Source organism: Actinia tenebrosa, unplaced genomic scaffold (assembly GCF_029948245.1).
Source record: "Actinia tenebrosa isolate PJP-AT-01 unplaced genomic scaffold, QUT_ActTen_1.0 PGA_scaffold7__59_contigs__length_16204524, whole genome shotgun sequence".
Lineage (NCBI taxonomy): Eukaryota > Metazoa > Cnidaria > Anthozoa > Actiniaria > Actiniidae > Actinia > Actinia tenebrosa.
In genome coordinates, this window is record NW_028292584.1 from 10,194,602 (window position 1) to 10,215,049 (window position 20,448).

Below are 20,448 nucleotides of genomic sequence, written 5' to 3' on the forward strand. Positions count from 1 at the left end.
TACATCAATAAATGATGGTAAAATGGATGATTGAAAACAAACTTGAATCACATTGATGTTTAAAGTGTGTATCTTTTATTTATTAACGTAGTTTTTGACCAATATTCTTGCTAGTTTTTGCTTGTTGTTTTAGCCATGTTAGTATCAACAGCTGTTTGTTTGTTGACAAGTTAAAAAAATGAATGTTTATGAGTAAAGAAACCTGAGCAAAAAGCCTTGAGAAGAGTAATCTGGTTTCATTTGAATCTGGTGTTTAGATGGCATATTTCTGACATGCAGACGGACAGCTCAGTTCATTGATTGGATTCAGTTCTTTTCAACCTGCTTCCAGATGGCGGTCGATAATAAAAGTAAGATAAGTTAAAAAATCTTGCTTGAAAAAATTACTTATCAGTAATGATGCTTAAGGCAACACGATACCACTCGCAGAAAATTCAGACCGAGTCCCCTTACCAGGCTCCCGTTGACAAAGTGACGTCATACAGGCTAGGAACACGTAATGAAATCAACGAAAACTGAAGCGTGAGAAACAACTGCTCTAAAAGCACATCTACAGACTTACAGACTTGTGTTAATATAGCAATTCGAAAAGTCCCTCTGGTCCTGATGACACTTAGATTTCAATTTCTGTGGATTTTTTTTGTGTCTATGACCAGAGAAGCAGTATCATATGGTGAGTATCTATCTACCTTTACAGTACAGTAGCTTAAAGTGTATGTGTGTGAAGTTAAGTTCTTAGTCTTTTATGAGACATGGCTGTGGAAAAGAATGAAAGAGTTTCATTTTGAAAATCAGATAGAAACATTAACTCCAATAATTGTTCTTGTCGCCGATATGTCCTTCTACTTCTGACATCCTATTTCTTGTGGTCATTGGCAAGGCCATAAATCTATAGAGTAATAGTACCCGACGATTTTTTTTTTTTTTTTTTTTTTTTTTTTTTTTCAATTTTCCCTATCGAATTACTAAGAAGGTTATGCATTCATACGAAATTAAATGGAAATATAGATAGTTGTTTATTATTCAGGAGAAAGCCTGAAGCGAATAGAAATATCCTGCGATAGTCAGGTAACTCTAGGTTATTTAGTACCGGTAAAAATCCGGTTTTGGACACAAGTTGGAATAAAAACATTCTTTTCAAAGTCTTTTTTTAGGAAAGGTAATATCCGTTGGAGTTATTAGACATTTTTGGGGTGTAGTTTGGGTGGATATATTTTATTGTTTTTTGTATTTTGTCTCAGTTGCCCTGACGGGCTCGATAAAACACTGCAGACTCGAAAAAAAATATCCACCCAAAAGAAATGTTTAGTAATATAGGAGATTAAAATTGAGTAGCGAATGAAAACATCTTTCGTTAGGTCGGAAATGCTTTTCAAGTGGCACTGCTTGAATGGGATTCGTGGTTCTAAATATCGTGTGGTGTTTTGGTGAAAGATAGCACGCGAGATGAACACAGCGAGTGCGGAAGTTAATGTACCGTCTCTGAGACGCTGGCAAATCAAGATAAAGATTGATTTAATTGATAGTCTCAGAAACTACAGCTTGAGAACTTAGTCAGGTGGAATCTTGCTCTAAAACCGGGAAAAAACTGGTTTAACAAGTATTGCTTCGAACTGAGAATGATCCAAGAAAACACGTGACAACAGAAAAGGGCTTGGAAAGTTACTAAACGAATGGCGATGAAGAGAAAATCCTGGCAGACCAATATTAGCCTTGTCAACCTTCTTATTGATGGCTTTTTATGGAGCGCATTAAAGTTGTATAGATGTACCTTAAGGTCGAACTCAAATAGGGATCAATCTTCTTCCAGACTTTAATAGCATGTGATTTCTTTTTAATAACATAAAATGTCTTTTATCGAAATTCTATTAGTGAGGGATCGATAAGATCAAAAATAGATTCAACGCATTGCCTATTGCATACAATGAGTTGACTGGATAATACAGATTGCAACGCATAGTCAAGATGTATTACATAAATCTTTTGGTTTTCTTAAGCCGGATTTTATATTCAGTGCACTGTTATTAATCTACGGGCGAAATATTTTGTTTAAGAAACAGTGAGTTTTCATCCTCGTGTTTTGATTTGAAATATAGCGATTGCAGAGCGACTTAGTATGAAAGTATGATGTAACCTACTCTAAGATTTCAAAACATCCGTGTAAGATAGCCTGAGGGAGATAAATGAGAGGGTTATTACAAAAAATACAAACAACAAGTCCATTGTACCCAAACTCTATACATACTGCCATACTTAAGAGGCTGTCTCTGTAAGAACCTCATTAACCATGTTGGGTGGAAAAAAAAACAGATTTCTTTCAGACTTTGTGTGTGAGTGTGCCCTTCCAAGGTTATTTCCAAAACACATTTTGTTTTGTGTCTCGGCGCTTTTTTGCAAAGTTTCAGGGGGGTCCCCAAGGGGCCAAATTAGTGATTTTGACTACTTCTCATTCATGAAATTCTGGCGATGTTTAAAAATTCGTATATCCATAACAAATCATCACAACACTAAATCCTTCCATATTATAGTAGATATATATCTTATACAAAGACGAGTAGCCTTAAAGTTAAACATGAACTTATTTATATTTAGATATTTCAATTTTACCGACCATCGATAATCGACTTTGGCCAGTTGCCTAAAATATTAGTGTTGAAGTAATCTTTGTAATACAAAGAAACTACTAGATTCTGATTGGACAAGAGGAGTACATCCCAAATCGTACTCTCTAGAGTCTCAATTAAAAATTACTCAATTTTTTGAGTGTTCAATAAACAAACTGAAAAATCGCACAATCTTCTCCTACAATTCGGAATTTATAGATATGCATGATGTTTTGAAAGTTCTCAAATTAGATGAGCCTTTAAAAACATCACTCGTACCTATAAATTCCGAATCGTGCTCGAGATCGTGCGATTTCTTACATACCAAAAACAAACAAAAAGACAGAAAGGAGTTTGGTTTATGATGCTTTAGCTAAGAGGATCCTCTTTTGTTGACTAGGAGTATGTTTGCTGTCTTACGGATGCTTTGGAACTGATCCCAGTTGCACAATACCATCTGTCAGGTTACGGTGCTTTCTATATACACAATATGATGTATTTTTTATTTGAAAACCAAAAATGAAAAGCCCATTTTAAAATAGACACCTATGACGTGATAGCTGCCAGATCTGACGATTATCCAATTCTGTCATATTTATCAAAGGGAACCGGTTTATTTCATCGTTTTCTGCTCCATGGAAGGATTCTGTCTATCACCTGGATTTGGATGAGGATGGATTTTTTTTTTCATTGGACCGGCATACACACTTCCCACCAACGTCACACAGCCTGATTTCTCATCGATCATAGCATTTTATATAAGCAGAAAAGACTTTCAAGTTTCTTCGAGAAGTGAATGTGAAATCTTGCCAGGTGTCTTAGAGATTGGTATCTTGATAATTTGTTTACAAAAAGTTATGTTATTCAAATTATCATCGTTCAGTTTTCCTGTACTTTTTCTTTTTCAGTTCTGCTGTACTTATTGTCTTTTTTTTTTTCCCCGCCTATTTTATAATCTTTTCACACGTACAATCACTAGAAAGACTTTCTTTGAGCCATTTCACCAATCGTTTCCATTTTTAGTGCGTCATACATCTTTGAGGCTCAAGTTTGGTTTAAAAAATGGTTTTAATTTGTTTTTTCTGTGTGGTTTGTATTAAAGCAAGACCAGATTGGGCATAATGAATTGACAGTGACCTTGAATCAACCTTGCCGATCTTGTGTTGCTTTCCTCATCTATTACAAATAGCTTGTCGCCATGGTAACGTTGTTAAGTTGAACCTATCCGAACGGTTTAGAGATTTGGTGTCTTCAAGAAATATTTGCCAACCTTAGAGGTATTGAATAGCAGGTCCAGTATTTCGTAAAAGGTCATTCAAACAATGGAATAAGTGGCTACTTCTGTGAACATGTATAAAGTGGTCATTATTTCTTTCATACGCCAAGTGAAAATGAAATCACTCTTAGATTCCCGCATTAAATCTGCTGAGTGATATTAGAACCAAGCCTAGCTTCAATTGATGCTTTGGTTTGAAGAAAACAATGGCGGCCATGTTGGTAGTAATAACAATAATGAAATTCCATGAGAATCGATTGTTAGATACCACCAACATGGCCGCGATGACGTAAAGTGCAAACAAAAATATTAAGAAAAATAATTCATTAGTTTCTATATATTACGACCCAATCATTCGATCGTTCCTCATCCATTCCCAATTTTGTTCTAGAGCTTAGCTGGAGTCCTTGGTCAACCTGCTCTGTTCCATGTGGGATTGGTTTTCAAACCAGAAACCGAACATGCGTAGTACAGATATGCAATACCAGCTTGTTAGAGGAAACTCAGGTGAACATGTGCATCATTCGATTGTGTGGGAGATCACGAAGGTCGCAAGGACCAGCCGCTAAAGCACAGCCAACGATGGCAGAAGGGTCCAAGGAAAGCCCTACCAAACCTACCACATGGCCGTCGCTAGGTACTGCCATGGAGTTAATAGCTAACGACAAGCGTAGTAAACGGGAGAGGCGGGATAGTCGTGCTAGAAACTTTAGACAACCTAGAAAACCTACAAAACATAGAAAACCTAGAAAGGGTCCAAAACCTAAAAAGCCTAAAATAACTTTACCGCCAACTACACCAAAAACTACTAAACCAACTAAACCAAAAACTACTAAACCAACTAAACCAAAAACTACTAAACCAACTAAACCAAAAACTACTAAACCAACTAAACCAAAAACTACTAAACCAACTAAACCAAAAACTGCTAAACCAACTAAACCAAAACTACTAAACCAACTAAACCAAAAACTACTAAACCAACTAAACCAAAAACTACTAAACCAACTAAACCAAAAACTACTAAGCCAACTAAACCACAAACTACTAAACCAACTAAACCAAAAACTACTAGACCAACTAAACCAAAAACTACTAGACCAACTAAACCAAAAACTACTAAACCAACTAAACCAAAAACAGCTACACCAACTGCCTTGAGGACTACAAAATCAAATACAACAGAATCAACTCAGCCATCAATAAGCACACCTGTGTCCAGGAAAACACAACCTGACGATGCAGGAAGAATAACAACAACGAAAGTTACTACTGTACAGATTGTAATCAAACCCACTTCTTTAAAAACAGCTAAAATCAAAAACTCAACTAAGCTAAGTAAAAGTACGCCACTACCAAACAAAACCAAGCTTACAATAAAGACCCCACGAGGAACTACTCCCACCAATAAAGGGAAACCAGTGAAAGTTTGCTCGAGTGAAGAGAAAGATGGGATATTCTGGCCAAATACTCCCGTAAGACAAGTAGCTTTTCAACCATGCCCGCGAAATTCAACAGGTAATGAAATAAGCAAGAGTTAAGTTACCGGCCAAGGTCCGGTTGTACAAAGGGTGGATAGCGCTATCCGACGGAAAAATCTTATCCAGTGGATAAATTTATTGGATAACAGCATCGTCTTATACACTGGATAAGGATTTATCCGTCGGATAGCGCTATTCACCCTTCGTACGACCGGACTCTGGAGGACAAATTATCTGGATAGAGAAAAACTGCGCCCGACGTCTTGAATACAGCTATTTAAAAAAATTGTTTGTGAAGGTTTTGTCGACTCTGCATGCCACGTCTGAAATGCACAATTGGCGATGTAAATACATTCAGCAAAAGGTGCAATAACATGAAGTCTGTACTTTTTTCTGGCACATTTTCTTCTGTGTGCTGACATTATTTACATACAACATTATTATTTACTACAACATGCAACATGCAACATGCAACATGCAACATGGATGGAAGCACCATGCAACATGCAACATGGATGGAAGCACCATGCAACATGGATGGAAGCACCATGCAACATGGATGGAAGCACCATCCAGGGTTTTCGTTGTTTTAGGAGTGGTGCACCCATTGCTTACAAACTCGAACACCAATAATACAGTAGATATCAGTTCATCTAGGAGGGGTGGGGTTCGCTCCCCCTGCACCCCTCCCCGAAATCCTTCCCCGAGATAACTCACGTTTTCTATACTATTAGAGAGGCTATCAGCGATCAAGTTTTTCATTCATTTTCTTTCAATTCAAGGAAAAGCTTCTCGTCAGTGTTGGAAGAGGAAATCGAGTGGAGCCTGGGGCGAAGTGAATTTATACGGTTGCGTCTCTTCGGGATATATGAAAATAAAATCCGAGGTAAAAGCGAGGAGGGGAAACGCCTTTTCTTCTTTTTCTCTTTCTTCTTTCTTTCTTTCTTTCTTGCTTGTTTTTGTGACGTCACCTAAATCTCTGTTTTTGTATATCTTTTTCGCTTTCTTTTGCTTTTTCTCCCTTCCTCTAATTCTTCTTTCTTTCTTTCTTTCTTTCTTTCTTTTTTTCTTTCTTTCTTTCTTTCTTTTTTTCTTTTTTTCTTTTTTTCTTTTTTTCTTCTTAACTCTTCTTTTTATCTTCTTCTCCTTGTCATTCTTCATTTACATTTGACCTCGGGTATCTGTGATCCACTACAGATCGAAAACCTGCACTCCAGTGGGAGGAAACAACTGCTCGTCATCTGATTACCAGAAAATCCTTCAAGATCTGGTGAACATAACAGCGCAGAGCAGCCAACCAGACCCCCTGCAAGGTGGAGATCTTATGATCGCCGTGGAAAGCTTGAAGACTATTTACAACCATTTCCATAGATAGTCAAGTGCAAATCAATTTAAACAGTACGTGGACACAGCTAGTAACCTGATGACAGTCAATAATGCGAGGACCCTGGAAACAAGTACAACAGGTAAGCTATATTTGCGTATCAGCGGTTGTAACATGAGTGCTATAATTTGCTAGTCTACGTTCTCTTCATCACATATTGATGGGTTTCTTGTGTTTTTGGAGGGAGCTTTTACACCGAAACGCGCACGCTCTTTAATTTCCACCAACAACTCTAACAAAGTCACTGAGCTAAAATATCTAGGAATCCTTTCTTACTTGCCTGTGCTCGACGTGCGATCCTGGTTCCTATCAGTGTATGTATCAGTGAGGCCTTTAAACTATTGTGTTGTTTTTTTTTTTTGTTGTTGTTGTTGTTTTTGTTTTTGTTTTGTTTTTTATTTATTGAGTACAACAATAAAGTCTTAATTGCAAAGACATGCGCGCACAGTCATGTGCTTCAGCCGCACCGAATATCATGAATGTACAGCAGATTATCTTTTGGTCAAAGAAAATATTTTATCCTAATAAACCAACCAACGTTGGAGGTGAATAATGATCCAACTGAATCAACGTTGTCATTTTTTCAGAAAGAAAATAAGAGTCTGGCGCTGGATATTGTGAGTCTTTTGGAAGGTGTTGGTTTTCGATTGGCTGATGCTATTGAGAAAAACATGAGTCGTAAAACTATCTTCATACCATCAGTAAACATCGCCATGAGAATCGACGTACTAAACTCATCGATAAAGGTAACCAACTGACGGTTGACGGTTAACATTGACGCATGCGCATATAAATACTGACAGGTCACGTGATTAATATGAGAATCAAATAGTTCTCGTTTACTAAGTAAAAGATAGAGAATGTTCACGTGCCTCAATTAATTGCTTCTCCCATTCACTTTCGTATTTTATTTCCCTTACATCCTCTCATTCTATTGGCATCACCATGGTAGCTTAGAGAAAGAGGAATTCAATTCCAGTTCATGAACACGTCTGTTTCCATTCCTGGTGAGCTGTTCTTGGATGACGTCACAACCAAGGCTGTAACAGTCATCTTGCCGACCCTTAGTCACGTGTTAACTGTAGGGCGTCAACCCGAAGAGAAACTGCTGACCAATGTGACAGAAGACCAGGAAAGCAATAGATATGGAACAACAGTGGTGTCTAGCACTGTTTTACCTAAGAGAAAAGTTCTAAAAGCACCGATCAAAATTCAACTAAAAAATATCAAGGTTAGTAATAAATCAATTTTTTTTCAATTTATTTTCATTCGACTGCCAAACGAAGCTTGAAATCGAACTTCGCACCACACAGCAACCCCCTCCCCCCCTACACTACAAAACAATTACATGCACATGTCGACTTTATTGTCATATCCTGAACTTCATCAGGCTTTAAGCAAACCCTGGGCTTATCCAGCTCAGGTTTTGGCCTGAACTCACAGCTCGAATTAGAATTTATTTATGGTAAAAAAAACTCTCAAATTAAGGGAGAGACCCAACAAATTCGACTAAAAATGTGAGGCCAAAGTCCAAGAATCGAGCACGAAAGCCTGCTGATAGTAAAATGTTTATTAATTAAGTTCCCAAACAGCTCCAAAGTTACTTGTGTCTCGTGGAGTCTAGGAAGCTCTCAACGTACATGGTCAAAAGAGGGTTGTCAGCTGGTCGAAAATGAGTCTGACATGGAGATGACTACCTGTATCTGTAATCACATGACTCTGTTTGCCGGTTTTATGGATCCTTACGGAAAAGACGTGAGTACGCAATGGATTATGGATGCGATAGCCTGCTTCGTAAGGAAGTCTACAGTTATAATCCAACGATGAAAAAGGTCCGAAGCTGGATCTCTGCGGAGTCTAACATCTGAATAGACCTCCTCGGCTTGGGCGTAATGTTTTACTTTTTCAAACCACGTGTCATTTCCTTTAGAGAGAGATTCAAAGATTCTTTGTTTGATTCGTAAGCGGCATCATATGTCTTCTCATGTGCAACAGAGCGCAACTGTTAAAAAAATAAATGATACTCTAGGGAATGACACGTGATCTGACATAGGGAAGCATTACGCTTGAGCGCGCCCGAACAGAGGAGGTCTATTTATTTACTTTGCTATCGTATTTCGGTTAGCTCTAGGTCTAAATACGGAGCACCTTCTAAACTGACTTCTGTCGTTCAAGATACTAACTTTAAACTCATCTTTACCTCTAGGTTCCTGATCATCACAGTATCGGGCTCGAAATCATTTCACTGGTCGGATGTTCAATCTCTTTAATTGCTATTATTGCTACGTTTGTCGTCAGTCTTTTCCATTGGCAGAAACTGAAGTCCCCAAGATCAGAGATTCTACTGAACATCTGTTTTGGCATCGCTGCTGTCTGCATACTTGTCTTGGTAGAGAGACATGCACGGAGAGATAAGGTATACTGCACATGTGTAACGTATTTTTGGAGTGCAACCACCTGACCAAAAAACCCCTTGAGATATAAATAACAATGATCTAGCCGCCATCTTGGTTGATCTAACTTAATGAGGAATGCTTCGTATAGTCAACCAAAATGGCGGTTATGCGTAACATGCACCCCAAGAATACGAGCTAGAGTACACAGACGCTGATAAGTCCATGAAAAAAATGCCAAGTGATTGGTTTCTAAATATTACCAAACAGTAGCTACAAAGCATTTTGCAGTATTTGGTACCAATTAGTATTATCACGTTTCCATGGGTGTATATGTGTGTATGGTGTATATTTGTGTGTGTTGTTGTTGTTGTTGTTTTCATTCCCAGCGCGCGCAGATCAAGTTCTCAGTGCTTTAAGGCGCGATTACACGGAGCAATTTTCTCTGCAACTTGTCTCGCAACAGCATTGCGACACAAGTTGCATGAGTGTCTAGCTACACAGTGTAACGGAGACGCAATCGTTGTCAAAAGTTTAAACGAATTCTACTTTTCGCAACTATTGCTGCAACTTGTCTGTATATTGTTTTGTTTGGCATAGCATTGCTTGGAATCATTGGAATCATTGGAATCATTGTACTGATTGTTTTAGCTTTTTCTGCCTAGTACCAGGGGTGGAACCAGGATTTTTTCTAGGGGTGCACCATCTAGGATTTTTTTGTTTTAGGAGAGGGGTGCACCCTTTGCTTACAAACAAGATATCTGCTCATCTAGGGGGTTGCTTCCCCTGCACCTCTCCCTTATACCCGCCATGAGTGCCTTGCAAGGGCCCAGCGTTCTCATCAGCTTTAGACTAAATACGAGTTTTGAAAAACGAAATACTTTACCTTGCAGATATCATGTATATTGGTAGCAATATTACTCCACTACTTTCTTCTATCTGTCTTCACGTGGATGCTGTGCGAGGGAGTCTTACTTCGTATGGTATTCTTCAGTGATATCACTGGTTCAGGTCGAAGCAAGATGAGACACTTCTACTGCTTTGGATGGGGTCAGTAAAATTACTTCTACAACCTGTCATCTGCATGCCCATCATGTGCTTTCAATAGGCGACTTAAAATATCTTAAAATATTTGAAAAAATCGACGTCAAACTAATCAAGTGTGGACAATTTCTCTTTGGGGTTCTGTTCATTGGAGATTTCATTCAAAAGATCGTCAACAAAGTCAACTCATCCACAGAGAAGACAGACTTTGAAGGCACAAAACCCCAAAGTGAAGTTATTTATTTATACTTCCAGTAGAAGTTGCCGTCGTTAATTCTGCAAATACAATTAAATGACATGTGCCCTTCAGCTCACCAACAGATTACTTTCCAGCAAGACCATACAGACCAGAACTGAAACCACATTCAAAAATATTTTTTTTATTGTATGACCTTCCTTATTATTATTGACTTCTGTCCGGTTTTTTCCTTCAGGATTTCCAGTGCTGATTGTAGGCATAAGTGCAGGAGCGACAGGTTTAGATGGTTATGGTGAACCAAATCATCTATGTTGGCTCTCTACTGTTGGTGGTCTTTCGTGGGCTTTTGTAGCACCAGCAATTTGTGTAGTTTTGGTGAGCATCCTTTTCTCATTAGGTCCATCATCATCATCAACATCATTATCCTCAGGTATCATCAACATGTATCATCATCTTTAGGTCTGGTCATCATCATAATGCTTTATAATCATCATCATGTCTTTTGTAGCGTCAAACATTTTTGCAGTTAGCATTTTCTTCTCATCATTAACATTATCATGGCTGCCGTCACGTGGTGGTGCAAAACCTCAATAATAGTAACACCGGTACTTTGCTTTGACCATTGTTCCTGGCATATAAATAAAGCAATGATTCCATTCCATCTTTTTTTTTTTTCCAGGTCAATTCTATTATCTTAGTGTCTATCATGAAACGAATGTTCGGGATTCAACAAATCAAAAATAAACGTCGAGCTCAACGTATTGTGTTGGGTGTCAGGGCAATGGTTGTTATTCTTCCCCTTCTTGGCATCACGTGGGTGTTTGGGCTTCTTGCATTCAGCTCCGATACCATAGCATTCAAATACCTTTTCGCAATCTTCAATTCTCTTCAAGGAGTATTAATTTTTGTCTTTCATTGTGTTCTTGATAACAAGGTAAGAAGAGGCAAATGTGATTATATTACGTTAGTGTAAAGTGTTTTCTTAAGAAAGCCCAAGAAAGCAGCTACCTGGGAACACTATCTTGATATTATATCCTCTGGGCTGGTCTAAGTCAAGGTAAGGCTAATTTACAGCTCGAATTGGAATTTAGAGTATTTGGTTTCACAAAGGGAGAAAATCGGAGACCTAAGATGAAAAACCTTCGAGAACAAGACCTAACAAATTCTTCTCACAAGCAGTGCCGGGTGGCAAGTCTAGGAATCGAGCCTGAGACACCACAATGTGCGTAAGAGGCGAATGCACTGAGCCGCACTTTCGCCACCTTTGATGTCTAACATGTTGCGTTGACGTTTTTCTATATAATGCAAAGCAATAGAACGTTTTTCTTTGAAAATGAAATATTTTTGCATTCACAAACATTAAACTCCTTTATATTGATGTTTTTATGATGATACGCAAGGACTAAGTTAAAATGAATAAATATCTTGTTCATATGGTCATTATACCATGTACTGTCAGTGAACCTTATTCGCCATAAACCCTAATGTTTTTCACAGGTTCGAGAAGCCATAAACAGCAGTCAAAGAAGAAGGCAATCAATGCCAATGTCAATAACCAGAAGTGAGCAGCCAATAAAGTCCTTTTTTTAACTAGGGTAGCACTTAATAGCCAGTGGCTAACAAACCTGTGACCCTCATTCCGTGATCAAATTAGAATTTACGAAATGATTTTTGCGGAGGGAGGAAAACCGGAGAACCCGGAAAACCCTCGAAGCACAGGAGAGAACCAACAAACAACTCTACTCATAAAAAACACCGAACCCGACGGGACTCGAACTCGGGTCGCATTGATGAGAGGCGAGCGCTCACACCGCTACGCAACCCACACCAAGGGCACTAGGACACCGAACGTGGTTGGATTTCTATAGGTTTTTTTTCTTTCGATTATTTGAATTAACTTGTTTACTTATCTTGTGTCCGTGTTCCTTCGTTGTTACAATGCAGCCGTTTTCTTCCAAAGGTCAAACGGTTTGAATAGCCGATGAGCGTTCCTTCTTTAACGGCCGTTCCGTACTTGACTCTTGACAACAACGCGGCCGCGCAATGCTCCTTACGTCAGTAATATTCAACCGTCCTAGAGTTAATATGGTTAATCAAATTCACCTTAAGTTCCTTATAGATCAACCATCCTAGAGTTAATATGGTTAATCAAATTCACCTTAAGTTCCATATAGAACTTAAGGTGAATTTGATTAACCATATTAACTCTAGGACGGTTGAATATTACTGACGTAACGGAACGGCCGTTAAAGAAGGAACGCTCATCGGCTATTCAAACCGTTTGACCTTTGGAAGAAAACGGCTGCATTGTAACAACGAAGGAACACGGATACAAGATAAGTAAACAAGTTAATTCAAATAATCGAAAGAAAAAAAACCTATAGAAATCCAACCACGTTCGGTGTCCTAGTGTCCTTGCCCACACTGAATAGTACTCTCTCGACTGACTGACCAGCTAGACGAGATACTAAATCATGCACTGCTACCTTTTATAGCAGAGGCAGATTCAGGGAGCTGTGTGCTGCGGACACCCCACCCTCCTAACGCCGTAATTACTCTAATGCTTCATAATAGATCTCTATATACATTTTTTTTATTTGAGACACTCCTAACAAATCCCTGTATAATAATAATCAATAGCTATACCATTGTAAATGAGCTAGGGTAATCACCTGGACACCTGCCACTAAACCCCTCTTAGGTCTACAATCCTATCGATTAAATCAGTATTTTTATACCTAGTTCGCCCTATTGGAAAGGAAGACAAGCCACACGAAAGGCATCCCTCTCCCCCAGCCGTTAGACTCTTCTCTTTACGTGAGTAAAACAACATGCCAATCAAGAATACTTTGTCACGTGATCTTTCTTGGTCACGTGTGGTCTCAAATCTTTTTTTTTTTTTTTTTTTTTTTTTTTTTTTTTTTTTTTGCCACAGAACGAGCTGAAAAAGATCTAGACTCGAGTAAGAACTGGGGTGATTTATGGGCTCAACAGGATATAAAACACGCTGTGGAGATGACAAATGGCAAAGATGAACGTGGAAAGACAGAAGAGAATTATCCTCGCACGCTTCGTACGTCGAGCTTGACTTTTGAACTGACAAATAAAGAACTCCAAGGACAAGATGGAAATATTGATCATCCGCAGGTTACGTGATACCATCTAGTCGGTACACAAAGCAAGTGGCTATAGATACTAACTGTAGGATTCAGGACTCCACCCAATGGTGGAGCCAATAGTAGGACTTGAATGCTAACAATGCTCATAAAACGACTTTAAGAAAATGTCGTAAATTATCAGCAATTGCGGGCTTTCGACATTGTTATACTAGCCAATCAGAAACCGTTACAGTTGGACTCCACACAGACTGGTAGACGGCCTTCGGAGACAGAAAGGAACGCGGGCTCTAGGAACTCCAGCTTTTTTCAAACCTGAGACATAAAGAATATTTTATGAAAACAAAAATACCTGCATCTATTTCACCCCGGCCTGCTCTCAGTCTGACCTCTAGCTCAGCTGGTAGAGCATCGGTAGTATAATTCCGAAGGTCGTGGGTTCGAATCCCAGCGAGGTCGGAAATTAATTTTTCCGAATTTAATTCCAAGGGCTTTCGCCTGGAATAACCTCGTTCCCAAGCACTACAACTTACCTATATTATCTTCTACCTGCTTCCTGCTTTATTCCACACATGCTAGAAATCCTCCTTTGCAGATTTATATTTCTCCAAATTGGTGACTTGAAGTGTTATCAGTCATTTTACTTTTTTCTTGGGAATGATAAACTTTAGGCAGCCTGCAGTGAGTAAGAGGGTGGCAATGGGGGTATACCCAATTATCAGTTAATTAAACTTGTTTCTTGGGAAGGATAATAATAATAACACGGTTATATTCGCCAATTCGTTACAATTTCTCGACTTGGATCGAGTGAACTTATGACAGAATTGCAAATAAAAGATGAAAATATAAAAGTAAATAGTACTGCAATGAAAAAGCACTTCACTATGAGTACTACTTACTGTGAGTGCTAAGCGGAAACTTCCCTTTTCTAGAATGTCAATTACACAAATACTCAAGACGGTTGCACGATAGCCGGTTTTAAAAAGGCAATATATAAGCAAGACGCGACTAGCCGTATGAGCTCTAGTAAGTATACAGATTTGAATCAAAGACTAATCTATAATGATGTTCGCACTATAAATGTTAGATTTTATTCAGCATGCTTCGGGATCCGGCAGAGGATCTTAGCGGCTGAAGAAATTGAATTTTTGATATATCAATAGCCATTGTTCTCTCGAATAAAATGAAAATAATGTCTTTATGTAAGATCGTCAGGTATCTCAGAACAACTCACCGCTGATAATCACTGATTTCGCCCTGTTTTCATTAGAATGAATCCAGTAATTTTTGACTAATGATTGAGTACTAATTATAAGAAAATCTGGTTTTGGGTTATTCTACAAAGTTATTAAATTTTTATTCGTTTTTACCGAAGGCAAATATTATAGCGGTAGTATAGCTCTGAGATTACTTGATGAGCTTTAAGATCAACCCATTACAACTGACGAGCGCTTACTCTTCTAGGTATGATCAAAGGACTCTTAATAAATTGTTCTGTCAACGAGTGTAGTTAAAAACGAGGAGTGATGTACGTGTCAGCCAGATGGCAGTTCGCATCATTTTGTCATTCTGTCACATGTTATTTCCTAAGGCAAATATAGATCTTTATCGTTTTGTTTTTAATACATTCGTTTCAACTTCCTAATATTCTATCTCGTATTTTCAATTGCTTTTTAACGTATAAAAACAAGGAGTTATAGCATTTGAGTTCTAAACCAATGGGTGTCCTTTGTGGCGCGTAAAGTTTCAGTTGGGCGGTCAACTCAAAGGTCTGGAGTGTCGATAAACAGAGTTACATCACAAGAGGATAAAAGCAAGTCCAGCCTACATTTCTTATACGATTTTATCTGCAATTAAAACCTAAGTATCTTTTTGTTGGCAAACCTCAGAATGAATCAATCTACTAGTCGAAGCAATGACTATCAGTTGGAGCAATTACACTACAAGCTAGAACAGAGATCAAGCGAGCAAATGATTCTTGAGCCATTTTTTGCTGCACTTATTATGGTACTTGCCGTGTTTGGGAATAGTCTGGTTATCTTAACGTTCTATAAGAATAAAAACCTTCTGACAATACCAAACTTCTTCGTCTTGAACCTTCTCATAACGGACTTGTTAATGGCATTGACAATCTTACCGGTATTTGTTTTGACTCTCGGCAGAGGAAAATGGATGTTTGATGATACCGTTTGCACTGTTCAAGGTTTCTGGAACTTTACGCTTTTCTCAGTAACACTATTCACTTTAACTGCTATCAGTATTAATCGGTTTATTCGCATAGTATATCCTGCACACTACTCTGTTATCTATATATGGAAGAATGTATATGCAATCATAGCTGGGATATGGTTTTTCTGTCTACTTTCAAGTACAAGCCCATTGTGGGGGTTAGGACGCTATGCTTTTAATCCAAACACAGCTTTATGTACAACTGGTGGAGGTAATGAAATTTTTCGTTTCATCTCCCACGTCGTAATGTTGATCATTATGTTAATCATCGCAATTTGTAACTTCAGAATCGTCAAAGCTGTGAGGAGCCACTCTAACAACATCAGTAGAAACAAAAGTCGAACTAATGGTTGTATTGTCCAAGAACGCCGAGGAGAGGAAATTCATATTTCCAAATCAATATCAATTGTTGTAGGAGTATTTTCATTCTGCTGGATACCAACCTATGTTATGGATTCTTTAGAAGCCCACGATATCATGGTGCCCAGGGTAGCACGTCTGCTTGGGATTTTTACCATCTTAATGGATAGTGTTCTAAACCCGTTTGTTTTTGGGTTGACAAATAAGAAACTACGACTAGCCATCAGGGAGACTTTTAGAGAGACATTTGTCACAAGGATTCAAAGACATAGATATGTTTTTCCTTCAAGACCAGAATTACGTCCTAATGTCATTAATGTTTCACCAATAAACGTCATCTCGGCCTGACTTGTGACATGTCTACCAAGAAAACAGTAATGATAATGTTGATGGTCAACTTCTAACGCAATACCGTCTACTAAATACTACATACAGTCAATGTCATTAACGTTGTCCACCGAAAAAAGACATTTACACATTTATACATTTACACGTATAGACATTTACACATTTAGACATTTAGACTAAAAGAAATATCACGCGTTTCAATATGTATTCTTTGCCTCGTGTGCGTCAGTCTGAACTTTAAATGTAAAATTCAACTCGTGAATCAAAAATCCAGAATACCCGAACATTTAGTGAGGATTTAAGATGGAGAATGGTATTTCAGCGTTTGTTTTATGCCAGAACGTTCGAGGAAACACGTGATGTTTTTTTTTTGTCTAAATGTCTATAATGTGTAAATGTGTATACACCTACTTGCAAGAACGTTGACATACGAAAATAGAACATTAGTAATTTAGTGGAATACATTAAAAGACAAAAGAAAAAGTTCAGCTTCAGTGATCTTCTTTTGTTTTTTAATATAATTCCTATCCCACTAAATCACTAATGTTCTATTTTCGTATGTCAACGTTCTTGCAAGTTGGTGTATGTCTTTTTTCGGTGGATAACGTTAATGACATTGACTGTATATCCTCATAAATGATTTTCCTTTGGAACCATCTTTTATCAACATCATAAATCATCGTTTGATAGATGGTATATTTTAAGAGATTTGATAATAGAAAGTTTGATTTTAGAAAAATAAAATAAAAGAATGTCATCTGAAATAATTATCTTGCAGCAGTATCAATAAGAGATTATTACTATAATCTAATTGCAATACCCAGGGTAGTGAAGTTGACCATTTTTTTAATTCAATCATAATGCTTTTTGTACAGTCATTATTTCTGGTCCAGAAGAGCCACCATATGGAGCAGATAACGAGATTCAAAAACTTTTGTCAGCCGAGTGAAAGCCAGCAATTCTCACAGTCCTTCAAAAAATAGACACTAGATCATTTAATATAGTCAAGAACACTGTGTGAACTGCTCCACTAATTACAATCTTAGAACTCAAGTACCACAAAATGTGTTTTCAACACTGAACGATATAAAAGTGCTTATAGAAAACAGACTGGCTTTGAAATACCAACTTGGAGTCTAAATTTTAGATTATAGATATTATGTAATATTATATTATTCAAAACGTCATTTAAAAACTCTATAGCTCTTGCAATAAGAGAATAAAATTGATCTGGTTATTTAAAAATTAATAAAAGAGTGTTCCTTAGGTTGCTGTTATCATTTTTGATGGCCGTTTTAATCCCAGTAATTAACATCTCCAGTCAATTCAAACAGATATTGGCACATGCAAGACGTGTTTTTAAGAACGTTTGCGGGCATTGTTCGCGCGCAGCCTTTCTACGCATGAGTTTAGAGCGCGCATGCTCACCGTGATGACGTCTTTCGAATGTTTTGATGGGTAAAATATGAAGAAATATTTACTTCTTTACAGCAAAATATCTCGGAAACCAATTCGGTGACCCCGCCCATTTTCTTTGTCTTAAGATCAAGATACTACCAAAATCTACAAAATACATAAATCTAAAAAAATTCTGATTATGCGTGAATGATGGACACCAAATTTACGAAAAAAACTCCACCTGTTAAATCCTAACTCTTACCCGCATGCTTTTAATTCAGAAATGTTAAAGAAAGTCATATTTGATGGCCGTGAATTTGTTTCCTGCATTATTTGATCAGTTTCTGATTTTTGGGTTATATTTATGCCAAGTTTAAAATAATTCTGACTGCAACTTCATTCGGCCCGTGAACGTCCTTAGCCAGGTTTTTCTTAATAGTTTTCCTGCTAGACAAATTCGAATTAACAGGGCCCCACCCCATAACTTTATAACTGCCAAACCTGTCCCTATAGATCATCTGAACAGATCAGCACTGTGGCAATGAGGCTACAATAAAAGGAAAGGAAAGGAAAAGAAAGGAAAAGAAAAGAAAGGAAAGGAAAGGAAGGGAAAGAAAAGGAAAGGAAAAGAAAGGAAAGGAAAGGAAAGGAAAGGAAAGGAAAGGAAAGGAAAGGAAAGGAAAGGAAAGGAAAGGAAAGGAAAGGAAAGGAAAGGAAAGGAAAGGAAAGAAGAAAGAAAAGAAGAAAAGAAAAGGAAATATATACAACTATTTCAAAAATTGACAATCATTATTTCTAAGGGGATGGATAACATAGAAAAAAAAAACAGATAAAGACTTCAGGCTAAGGTTAGTAATTTTTTTTCTCATATTCTTATACGAAATACGATCCAAAACAATCCATATGCATTTTTTATAAAATTAAAGTACTGAAGTTGGGCTGCCTGTGCCGAAATGCACGCCTTGTTTAGATTAACCACAGGAACCCCATTTCCCTTTTCCCGGGTGCGAAAAGCCTTGTGGGACATATCCTGATAGAAGCCTGGTAAAGAGACTACGAGGTAATACGTTCATGTTCTATATACACCAAACTGCCAAATCGGACTATATATTTTTCTTGTATTTATGTGATTTGGCATCATTTGCTGTCATTGGGTGTCATTCCCCATCATTCGCTACCATTCCCCTTCATTCCCGTCAGTCACCGTCATAAGACATCTCACTATCTTTGACCATGATTGACCATGATTGACATTCATTCGCCATCATTCACCATCATGGACCATCATTCACCATCATTCACCATCAGTCACCATCATTAGACATCATTCACCGTCATTAGACATCATTCACCATCATTCACCATCATTCACCATCATTCACCATCATTCACCATCATTCACCATCATTAGACATCATTCACCATCATTAGACATCATTCACCATCATTCACCATCATTAGACATCATTAGACATCATTCACCATCATTCACCATCATTCACCATCATTAGACATCATTCACCGTCATTAAACATCATTAGACATCATTCACCATCATTTACCATCATTAGACATCATTAGACATCATTGACCATCATTAGACATCATTGACCATCATTGACCATCATTGACCATCATTAGACATCATTGACCATCATTCATCATCATTAGACATCATTCACCGTCATTCATCATCATTCACCATCATTCACCATCATTCACCATCATTGACCATTATTAGACATCATTCACCATCATTCACCATCATTGACCATCATTAGACATCATTCACCATCATTAGACATCATTCACCATCATTAGACATCATTAGACATCATTCACCGTCATTAGACATCATTCACCGTCATTAGACATCATTCACCATCATTCACCATCATTCACCATCATTAGACATCATTAGACATCATTAGACATCATTAGACATCATTCACCATCATTCACCATCATTCACCATCATTCACCATCATTCACCATCATTAGACATCATTCACCATCATTAGACATCATTAGACATCATTCACCGTCATTCACCGTCATTAGACATCATTCACCATCATTCACCATCATTCACCATCATTCACCATCATTCACCATCATTCACCATCATTCACCATCATTCACCATCATTCACCATCATTAGACATCATTCACCATCATTAGACATCATTAGACATCATTAGACATCATTCACCATCATTCACCATCATTCACCATCATTAGACATCATTAGACATCATTCACCGTCATTAAACATCATTCACCATCATTCACCATCATTCACCATCATTAGACATCATTAGACATCATTGACCATCATTAGACATCATTGACCATCATTGACCATCATTGACCATCATTAGACATCATTGACCATCATTCATCATCATTAGACATCATTCACCGTCATTCATCATCATTCACCATCATTGACCATCATTCACCATCATTCACCATCATTAGACATCATTCACCATCATTCACCATCATTCACCATCATTCACCATCATTCACCATCATTAGACATCATTCACCATCATTAGACATCATTAGACATCATTCACCGTCATTAGACATCATTGACCATCATTGACCATCA

The 20,448-nt window shown here is 37.8% G+C and overlaps 3 protein-coding genes across 3 annotated transcripts; all 3 read left to right on the forward strand.

Moving 5' to 3' along the window:
- The first annotated feature begins 500 nt into the window (after positions 1–500).
- On the forward strand, positions 501–5,040 carry LOC148905569 (uncharacterized). Its single transcript, XM_089040586.1, has 2 exons — positions 501–673; positions 4,271–5,040. The coding sequence occupies exons 1-2, from the start codon at positions 607–609 to the stop codon at positions 5,038–5,040; spliced, it is 837 nt and encodes a 278-aa protein (XP_088896712.1). The 5' UTR covers positions 501–606.
- A 2,303-nt stretch (positions 5,041–7,343) lies between these two features.
- Positions 7,344–15,141, forward strand: LOC148905570 (adhesion G protein-coupled receptor D1-like). Its single transcript, XM_089040650.1, has 10 exons — positions 7,344–7,490; positions 7,697–7,975; positions 8,326–8,499; positions 8,951–9,160; positions 10,031–10,187; positions 10,616–10,755; positions 11,060–11,314; positions 11,878–11,941; positions 13,123–13,197; positions 13,316–15,141. Exons 1-10 carry the CDS (start codon positions 7,416–7,418, stop codon positions 13,534–13,536), a joined length of 1,650 nt encoding a protein of 549 aa, XP_088896776.1. The 5' UTR covers positions 7,344–7,415; the 3' UTR covers positions 13,537–15,141.
- A 64-nt stretch (positions 15,142–15,205) lies between these two features.
- Positions 15,206–16,444, forward strand: LOC148905571 (melanopsin-B-like). Its single transcript, XM_089040651.1, has one exon. It carries the CDS (start codon positions 15,387–15,389, stop codon positions 16,431–16,433), a length of 1,047 nt encoding a protein of 348 aa, XP_088896777.1. The 5' UTR covers positions 15,206–15,386; the 3' UTR covers positions 16,434–16,444.
- Positions 16,445–20,448: the final 4,004 nt, after the last annotated feature.

Excerpts from the sequence above, each read along its gene's own strand:
- LOC148905571 (XM_089040651.1), top strand. The coding sequence starts at position 15,387 with ATGAATCAATCTACTAGTCGAAGCAATGACTATCAGTTGGAGCAATTA.
- LOC148905569 (XM_089040586.1), top strand. The coding sequence starts at position 607 with ATGACACTTAGATTTCAATTTCTGTGGATTTTTTTTGTGTCTATGACC. Across the intron at positions 674-4,270 it reads CAGAGAAGCAGTATCATATG|AGCTTAGCTGGAGTCCTTGG; the intron begins GTGAGTATCTAT and ends ATTTTGTTCTAG.
- LOC148905570 (XM_089040650.1), top strand. The coding sequence starts at position 7,416 with ATGAGTCGTAAAACTATCTTCATACCATCAGTAAACATCGCCATGAGA. Across the intron at positions 11,942-13,122 it reads GCCAATGTCAATAACCAGAA|TTCGCCCTATTGGAAAGGAA; the intron begins GTGAGCAGCCAA and ends TTTTATACCTAG. Across the intron at positions 13,198-13,315 it reads CGTTAGACTCTTCTCTTTAC|AACGAGCTGAAAAAGATCTA; the intron begins GTGAGTAAAACA and ends TTTTTGCCACAG.